A 10,520-nucleotide genomic window follows, 5' to 3' on the forward strand; every position below is an offset into this window, starting at 1 on the left:
GGACTGATTGTGGATCACAACATAGTATTTTTATCTTTGTTGTTGTTTTCTTGCTTGTTTTTTTTTCTCATTTTTTTCCCTTTTGATCTGATTTTTCTTGTGTAGTATCATAAATATGGAAACATGTTTAGAAGAATTACATATGTTTAACCTATATTGGATACTTGCTGTCTAGGGGAAGGGGGAAGGAGGGAGGAAAGAAGAAAACTTTGGAACACAAAGTTTTGCAAGGGTGAATGTTGAAAACTATCTTTGCATGTATTTTGAAAAATAAAAAGCTATTATTATAGAAAAAAAATGAAATTTAGGGTTCCAAATTCTCTCCATTCTTTTTCTCTCCTTGAGATGGCAAACACTTTGATAAATCTCTCCATCCTTCTTCTCTCCTTGAGATGGCAAACACTTTGATATAGATTATTTATGTAGAGTTATACAAAACATTTCCATATTAGCCATGTTGGGAAAGAAAACAGACCACAAAGAAAAAAACAGTAAAATTTTTTTTAAAAGTTTTTAAGTATGCTTTGATCTACACGTACTCTATCAATTCTTTTTCTGAAAATAGATAGCATTTTTCCTTATATAAATCTTGCAGAATTCTCTTGAATCGTTATATTACTGAGAATAGCTAAGTCATTCATAATTTATTATTGTACATAATTGTTGTTATTATGTATAGTGTTCTGGTTTTGCTCACTTCACTTTGCATCATTTCATTTAAGTCACTCCAGGTTTTTCTGAAATCACCTCCCTTATCACTTTTTATAATACAATAATATTCAATCACAATCATATAACACAATTTGACTTGTTTCTCTTTATGGGAATAGGAGTCCATTCTCAGAATTATCATTATTTGTACTTTGCCTATGAAATATTTTAATCAATTCTGGATAGTATGTTTTAGGAAAGATATCATTAATTTGGAGAGTGTACAAAAGGAGGGCAACCAGGTCAATGAACAGACTTGGAATCATGCTTTAAGAGGATTAGTTGAAGGACCTGGAGATGAAAAATTTGAGGGTAGATATGAGAGCTGTCCTCAAGAATTTATTTGGAGGACTGACATGTTGAAGAAAGACTATTTACCCCTAGATGATAGGAATAAAAATAATAGTGGGAAGCTTCAAAGATGCAAATTGAGCTTATATTGTAAGGATTAGCTTTAAAAAAGAGAACTAAGAAAAATATAAGAGGCTATGGGTGGGAACTAATACATTACTTCTTTATTGGAAGTTTTCACTCCTCCAGCCAAAAGGCTAGATGGTGTCTTTTCATTTATGGAGTAGAGGGGTAGAGGTTAGACTTGAGGGTGCTTTCCCATTTAGATTTGTCATTCCAGGCAGAGAATGGAATGAGCCTTTCTTCTCAGGGGCAAGAAAAGACATGAATTCTATGAAATACATGCAAGTAATTCTGAATAGTCCTACTTATATCTAAACAGATGTAGTAGGAGATGAGTGTAATGCAGTATTGCCAAACTGAGAAGTTTGTGTTTTCTTTGGTAGTAAAAGGGGAGTCACTGGAGATCAGAAAATAACACATTAGATTGGAGGAGGGAAGAAACTAGAGGTAGAAAGACAAGTTGTTGTAACAGTCCAGGAATGATGTTAATAAAGGGCCTGAACCAAGGTAGTAGCAATTGAAATGGAAAAGATTGCAACTTTGAGAGAGATATTACACAAGGAAACTCCATTGCACTTGGTGACATCATTGCACATTGGTGACATTGGTGACTTTTAATACTTGAAGAATAGGAATTCTTGTATCATTAACAAAAAAGTAATGAAATCCAGACAATATACTTTGAAGGATATATAAAAACTTTTATTCTAAATATATTGCATTTGTAGTCTTAATGGGATCTATACATGGAAGTTTCCAAGAAACTATGAAAAGAGATAGTATGTGCAAAGTTTCAGGTCCATCATAAAAAACAATTGCTAAATTTATGCTTTTTCATCCGATTCTTAATAAAATGTCTAAATTTTTTTAAAAAATCAAACCAAACAATATGATATTTTGTAAGTGCTTAAGGCAAACCAAAGTAAATAAAAAGTATTCTACATGGAAACTGCACTCCCTTGTAAATGAATTGTATTAAAAAAAATTTTGTACTATATGAGTATATTTTTTAAAAGTAATATTCTCATACTCCCCAACCCACTACACTTAAGTGAAAGGATCACCATTTACTACAAAGATTTATATTCATATAAATGAATGTAAATATATTCATTTATATTCAGTATGTTAACTAATTGATTCATTTTCAGATGAAAAATACCCAAGACAGTATCTCATGTACTAATAGTTCCCTGAACTATTACAAAGCATCCCAATTGGTCTACTGGTCTCAAGTGTCTATGTTCTCTAATCCAGGGTTTCTTAAGCTTTTTCTATTTTAATTTTTTTTTTGGCCTGGGTCATTTACTTATAATAAATCATTATTTTGCAACCCCAGTTTTATAGTTTTTTTTTTCTAATCTGTCACTTACAAAACTGCTTAAGTGATTTTCCTAAAGCATTTGATCATATTAACATCCTTCTACTCATTAAGCTCTAGTGACTCCTCACTGTCTTTAAACTCACATACAAACATCTCTGTTTAGCATTTAAAGCACTCCACAACTCTATTCCAACCTCCTTTCTCAAGATTATTGCACATTACTCCTCTTCATCTACTCAATAATCTGGCCAAACTAGATTCCTTGCTGTTCAGCACCCATATTACTTGATCTCCCAGATTCGTACCTTTCATGGACAGAACCTCAAGCATGAAATCCATCCCTTTCTTATCTTCACTTCTTATAACCAACACTTTTCCTCAAAGCTTAGCTTAACTTCCATGTTCTACATGAAGCTTGGCATGTAATAGTTGCTTAACAGTAAATACTAATTAACTGGTTACAGAGAAAGGGAATTGAAATGAAGCTTTGCTCATAATCACCATTACTTTTATTAGTTTTTTAGTGGAAATCAGAGAGCAAAAACAGAGGACGAAAAAACTCAGACCAATTTCCCTAATGAGGATTAATGGAAAAAAAAAATTAAATACCAGCAAAGCGACAATACTAACATATCATATGTCATACAATATGATCAAGTGAAATGTATATCAGGAATGCAAGACTGATTTATTATTAGGGATGGAAGCATAATTGACCACATCAATAACAAAAACAAAAAAATTCTGTGATTATAGCAATAGATAAAGAAAAAGTTCAACAATATAGTACCTATTCCTAATTTTTTAAATCACTGGAAATTATAAAAATAAATTGAATTTTTCTTAAAATCGTAAATAGTACTATCTAAATCCCATAGCAAATATTATTTATAATGGGGACAAACAAGAGGCCTTCCCAATAAGATCAGAGATGAAGCCATGGATATCTTTTTATCATTATTTTTTTATTTAGTATTGTACATAGACTTTTAGCTATAGCAATAAAACAGGGGAATGTCAGGGATGACATTCTTAATAAATAAGAATGTCACAAGGAAACAAAACTATCTTTGCAGATAATATGATGGTATACTTAGAAAACTCTAGAGAACCAACTAAAAAATATTTGAAACAATGAAAAACTTAATCAGGAAATAAAGTATATTCATGTAAGTCATAAACATATCAGCATATTACCAACACAGTCCAGCTGAAAGAAATAAAAAGAAATTCCAGTGAAAATAATTGCAGACAGTAATAAAATATTATTTGCTAGGATACACACAGGAAACATATAAAGAAAATCACCAAATATTTCACATAAATATAGATCTTAACAGTTGAAGAAATATTAATTGCTCACGGGGGTAAGCCATGTCAGTATAATAAAAGTGACAATTCTAAGTTAACTTATACAATGAAATACCACGAAAAAATATTTTATACAGCTAGAAAAAAAATAACAACAAATGTCTGGAAGAACAAAAGATCAAGAATATCAAGGGAATCAGCAGGGGAAAATGTAAAGAAAAGCAGCCTAGCAGCACCAAATTTCAAACTATATTTTCAAATAATAATCATGAATACAATCCAATACTGGCTAAGAAACAGAGTGTTTCATCATTGGAATAAAGTACACATTACACAGAAGTAACTAATAATAATAAACTGGTATTTGATAAACCCCAAAATCCAAGCTTTAGGGACAAAAACTTAGTATTTGACAAAAACTGTTGAGAAAACCAAAAAGTAGTGTGGAAGAAACAAGGCATAGATCAACATCTGTCAGCCTATACCAAAATAAAAACAAGTTAGACATAAAGAGTGATACCATAAACAAATTAGGAGATCATGAGAAAATGTTATGTGTCAGCTCTATGACTAATGGAAGAGTATATGACCAAACGAGAGAAAGAGGAATAGGAGGTAAAAGGAATAATTTTGATTACAAGAAATCAAAAAAGGTTTTGAACAAACAAAACCAATGTAGTCAAAATTAGAAGGAAAGCCAGAGAAAAAAATGTTTCATTATCTAATTAAAAATATCATTTATACAAGAAACTAAGCCAAATTTATTTTTAAAGTAGAGCCATTTCCCAATTGTTGAATGATCCAAGGATATGAAGAGACTGTTTTCAGTAAAAGAAATCAAGGCTATCAATAGGCATATAAAAATACTAAAATCACTAATAAAATCGCCTCATATGTATCAGATTGGCTAACATGACAGGAAAGGAAAATGACATGCTGAAAAGGATATGGAAAAATAGATACACTAATGCACACATCATTTTGGGGAATAATTTGGGACTATGCCCAAAAGACTTTAAACTGGGCATATATATTCCTTGACCCATTAATACCACTACTTGATATCCCAAAAAGTTCAAAGAAAAAAAGGACCTATATGTGCAAAAACATTATAACAGTTCTTTTTTATGTTGGCAAATAATTAAGTTGTGATATTTTATTATGATGAAATATTATGGTGCCATAAGAAATGACAAGCAAGTGATTTCAGAAAAACCCAAGAAGAAGTATGAACTGATGCTAAATGAAATGAACAGAATCAAGAGAACATTGTACACAATATCAGCAATATTGTAATACTGATCAGCTGTGAAAGGCTTGGTTACCCTGATTAAGACAATGACCAAGACAATTCTAAAGACAATTCATTCATGATGAAAAATGTTATCTGCCTCCAAAAAGTGAACTGATAAACTCCAAGTACAGATTGAACACATGTAATTTTTTTGCTTTTTTTTTTTGAAACATGGCTAATGTGGAAATATGTTTTGCATGATTTCATATGTATAATCAGAATCATAGTGCTCATCTCAATAAGCAAGGGAGGGAAGAAGAGGATTTATATTTTTGCTTCATATAAATTTCAGCATGAAAATATGAATTTCTACGATTTCTTGAGTGTAAAGGGGAGGGAGTTGTTGGGACAATAAAATTTGGTCTTGCTTTCTCTTTCAATCTTATACTACAGTGGCCTTTATTGTTTTACTCAGGACGTGGAAGACTGATTTGCCCAAGGGAATGTGCACTTTGGTATCTATCTCTGTGGAACATGAAGAAGCCCATTTGATGGGTGGGGTGCGAGCTGTTGTAATGGATTCCCAGTATCTAATAGAACCTTGTGGTTCTGGCAAGTCCAGGCTGACACATATCTGCAGGATTGACCTCAAGTGAGTAAATCATTTCTGAAGCAAACTGAATAGAGGATCAAACACTGTCAGAATTGACTCACACAGTGAAGCTATTAGAGTTCAGTACTTCTAGACCCCATCTCACCATATTTTTCCCATAATTATCTTTCTTTGCTGTTGTAGTTGATACCTCTTGACTCTCCTGGGTCTCTTCTTCCCGCCTCTCAGTTTTCTTTGCTTTTCTTCTTCTGTTTTGCCTCTGCTTCCATTCCTGAGCCCCCATCTGTACAGGCTCTGCAGAGAACCATCTGTCCCAGGCCAATGCCTCCCCCTAACTCCTCTGAGAAGCCAATTCACTTAAATTTAGTGAAATTTCTAAACACTTTGATGGTGCTTCACCATATATTTTTCTTGATAAATGATAGATATTTTATATGGCATTTCTTTTTGCCCCAAAGAATAGATATCATTTTCAAGAAGTTCCATCTCTTGGCTCCCAATCTTTTCTCTGGCTCTCCCTCAGGCCTGGAATACTTTCCTTCCTTTGCTCTAACTACGAACTCCCTGGCCTCCTTTAAGTCTCAACTAAAATCCCACTTTCTACAGGAAGCTTTTCCCAACTTTTAATTGTAGTGCTTTCTTTCTGTTAATTATTTTATTTTTATTTTATATATAACTACCTTTGCATAAATTTGTTTGAATGTTGTCTTCCCCATTAGATTGTAAGTTTCTTGAGGGCAGAAATTGGTTTTTGCCTCTTTTTGTCTAGCACAGGAATTAGCACAGCTCCTGGCACATAATAGGTAGTTAAATGCTTATTGATTTATTAAATAGGGAAGATTTACACACACTTCTTGACAAATTAAAAAGAGCATTTTATAGGTATATGATGCCAGACTCATTGTAACTCCCATTTATATTAGCACTTTGAGGTTTATAAAGCACTGTCTTCACCATAACCATGTGAAGTAGTTTGGTAAGTTATAGCATCTTAATCTTATGGCTCAAGAAACCAATGATTAGAAATTAAAGACGGAGAGCAATTAAAAAGCTGTGAAGAGATTCGGCATGTGGTAATTGATAGTGCACTGGACCTGAAGTCAGAAAGACCTGGATTCAAATCCCATGTCAGAGCCTTACCAGAAGGCAATCCTGAGAATGATTTTCTGAATCTCATTTTCTTCATCTAGAAATGAGGGGGTTAGATTCTGTGGGCTCTTGAATCCTTTCTAGCTCTACATTTATGATCATATGATAGATAATAAAGGTAGTAATAGCTATGGTGCTTTGAGATTTGCAAAATGCTTTAGCAAATATTGTCTCATTTTATTCCCCTAACAATCTGTGAAAAGAAATGCTATTATCTCCATGTTATAGAATAGGAAACTGAGTCTAAGTTATTTGTCATGAGTCACAGAGCAAGTAAGAATATGAAACAGATTTTGAATTCCTGACTCTGAGAATAGTGCTCTGTCCATGGTACCACAAAGCTGCTTCTCCTGTAATTTTCCAGGACTCTGCAACTAATATATTAAGAGCCTACATTCAAACCCAGAGGTGTCTGACTTCAAGGGTAATGCTCCTTTTGCTACATCCATTACCTCTCTCATTTTAAAAGGAAGCAAATATTTATAAGCTTGACATAGTCTTCTGACATGTCAAGTATATATGTTGCTAAGAAATACAAGAACAGCCATCATGAGCCATGGTCAATAATTTTGATATGGACATTAGTTTTAAGTCTCTTTCTGTTCTTCTCCCTCACTTCCAGAGGTCACTCCCCAGAGTGGTACAACAAAGGCTTTGGACATCTCTGTGCAGCTGAAGTAGCCAGAATAAGAAACTCTTTTCAGCCTATTATTGCTGAGGGTCCAGAAACTAAAATCTGAAATGGTTTGGCAAAAAGTAAGAGAAAGAAGAAACTCTCATAGAGAAAGAGAGACTTGGAAAGTGTTCAATATGGAAGCACTAAAAAGTGGCCGGAAAATACCAGACAGCAGAGACCTTTTCTGAAGATCACTAATATAATAGATATTCTTTTATCGGAGCTTTTATCTCTGTTACTTAAAATTAAAGATTATTACTTGTGCATTGCCTAATTTTGCTATTTAAGCGCTTCTACGAAGCATATTTTAAATTGTAAATAAACTTCTATGTAGAATATGTACATATTTGTGTATATCTCTATATACTGTATATATGTAAAGTAATTATATATATATATATATTACATATATCTATAATTGAGTGTTTGGAACAGGAAAATACCTGCATCTTTTGACCCTTACTTTTCGATCTTTTAGAATCCTCCTCAATGCAACAGAGACTAAGCAATATCTATATAACATAAACAGCCCTAAAACATGATATATGTAACCCATTGTCATATCTAACCAAAAGATCCCTAACCAAAGGAAAATAATTTCAGTCATTCTCTTCTGTGCAGACCATCAATTCATATTAATAAAAACAAATTTAAAGAATTGGCTGAAATAGGTAAAAGGTAATTGTTTCCATTAAAAACAAAGCAGCTCTTGTAATTAGCCATTATGGGATGAGAATGTAAAAAGTAGCCAATGAGCACCTATGTTTACTAGCCTATGTTCAAGCAGATGTAAAATGTTGATAACTGTTCTAGCTCATGGCCAAATATTTACTCTATAATAGAAACAGAAGCAGTGTTCCCACCCAGATTTAGAAATAAATATTATAGCTTTTTTTAATACTTAGAAAAGAGCCTACACTTTTTCTAAAGCTTTCATAGAGATATTTCATAATTTTCATAAATTTAATTCAATTTGACTAATAGACTTTTTGGTCACAGTTAATTAACATTTTCTTACCAATATATTGCACTGATTTCTTAACAATGACACCAATTTAAGAGAAATAATGGCCATTCAAAAGTACTGGACCATTACACTTTCAGGGAATTCATATTTTATTACATATAATACTTTAAAAATATAGTTCATTGAAGTTTTACAATTGAGAGAGTGGATTTTTAATTAACATAAAACCAAAAATATACTTCTAAATTAGTTTTAGAAAAATATACAAGTTTATTAATATCATGTTTCTTTAATAGTCAACTCAAACTACCTAAGTGTTTGCCCCAACCTTATTTATTGCTGTATAAACTAATCAGAAGACAATACCAATTGCCAATGGTGGTATGTTTTTTGGGGGAAGGGAGGTTGGTTTTAAATGCATTCAGACAATAGTATAAAGAGGAATTTATTAATAATTCAATAGAGAAATATTTTTATAGCAAGTCAAATAGCAATTGGTAGTAGAGAGAGCTTCATTTATTGATTTCCAGTGTTTTGAATCTGCTTGCAGTATCTTTGCATTTATGTTGTTTTCTGCTGTCAGCAACATGCAGGCATTCTGTAGAGGAGATTAAAAGTATTAGAGGTGTGAGTACCGAGTTGCTTCAGTCACCTTCAAGGGAACCTTTGCTGCATTTTTATTATTTTTACTGGGCATAAAGGCAGTTGTCTGTCATTTAAAAAAAATTTTTTTTAATTGTCCCACTGGCCATGGATATCTTGCACTCCATGCATAAAAAAAAGCCCATAATATACTACTGCCATTTGGGCTGTCCTCCAGGAGCCTATCAAAGTAACTTCTGCCAGAACACATGAAATTTAATTTCCCATGTAGTCCCTTTGTATGCATCAAAATAAATGTTACTATGTGACTTCAAATATCCAGTGAAGTGACATGTTTTGTCGGGGACAAAAAAAAAGAAAACATTCAAACAATGGCAGATATAACAAGATATCATCTGGAGGATAATTAATAAAGTGACCATCAGAAGGGAGGGCAAAATTTGTTCCTGATGCCCCATCTTTTGGAATTATCTAATTTTGTTCATATTTTCACTACATCTCTAAACTGCCCTAACAACATGGCGCACCTTTTTAAAAAATGTGCATTAAGCTTGTGTCAAACACTATACAATATTTTGTTCATTGTTATCTTGCCATTGAGAATACAATAAGATCATTGCATTTTTAATGTTATATTCATATTTATACCTCATGTATATTTTTACCTCAGTTGGTATCAATCATCAATTGTAAATAAATAATTGCAAAGTCAAATAAATTTATATATGCTAAAGAATCTTCCTTTCCTTTGTGATCCATGTTGGGTTTTATGGTATATTATTGAAAAAGCAACCCTGTTTCATGAACAGAGATTTCTTTGCTTCACATGAATTTCAGTTGATAGAACTCAAATGTCATATAATTTCTATGCGTTCTCCAAAATGGACCACTACCATAGTCACCAGCACCCAAATAGTAATGGAAAAGTTTTGAAGAGGCTTTATATAATGGGTGAGGATTTTTTCCCACCATACTTTGATTCTTATACTTAGTATAGAGCCATCTCTTTAAAAAAATCTCAAATTAAAAAAAACAAAACAAAAATATAGCATGTTTTAAGGGATGATGAGTATTCATATAAACTTAATCTCCTTTATATGAAAAGAAAATTATAATTTGAAGAAATTTATTCAAAATAATACTTGAAATAATGATAAAGATAGTCCACATATTATTTACATGGTTCTACCCTGTTTCTCATGTAACTTGTGTCTGTAATTTTGGTATAATTGGAACTTTAAGGATTCTATTTTATTGAAGACAATAACCCTTTTCTGCCTGAAAAACAGTCTTCATTGATGGCTAAACATTCTAGTGATTCAGTTCAGTTCAACTAAATCTGTGGTTTCATTGATATAGATAATTCCCAGATATGGAAATGTTCTTTCGTATTTTAGCGTGTTCTCTACAACTTACAGAGAGTCACCTAGTGCAGTGAAAAGTTGTCACTTGCTCAGAAATGGAACTTGAACCCGGACCATACCACCTCCAAGAATAATTCTATCCATTACACCACAC

At 32.4% G+C, this 10,520-nt stretch overlaps 1 protein-coding gene across 4 annotated transcripts in view; it reads left to right on the plus strand.

The window, feature by feature from the left end:
- Nucleotides 1-9,738, plus strand: part of STARD13 (StAR related lipid transfer domain containing 13) — a 291,189-nt gene extending 281,451 nt beyond the window's left edge. For all 4 annotated transcript variants that reach the window (XM_051986474.1, XM_051986473.1, XM_051986476.1 and 1 more), the window contains 2 exons: nucleotides 5,470-5,646; nucleotides 7,379-9,738. In XM_051986474.1, coding sequence (XP_051842434.1) covers nucleotides 5,470-5,646; nucleotides 7,379-7,496 — 295 coding nt within the window. In that variant the 3' untranslated portion in view covers nucleotides 7,497-9,738. The remainder of the gene's footprint in view (nucleotides 1-5,469; nucleotides 5,647-7,378) is intronic.
- Nucleotides 9,739-10,520: the final 782 nt, after the last annotated feature.

This window comes from Antechinus flavipes, chromosome 3, assembly GCF_016432865.1.
Source record: "Antechinus flavipes isolate AdamAnt ecotype Samford, QLD, Australia chromosome 3, AdamAnt_v2, whole genome shotgun sequence".
Taxonomy (NCBI): Eukaryota; Metazoa; Chordata; class Mammalia; order Dasyuromorphia; family Dasyuridae; genus Antechinus; species Antechinus flavipes.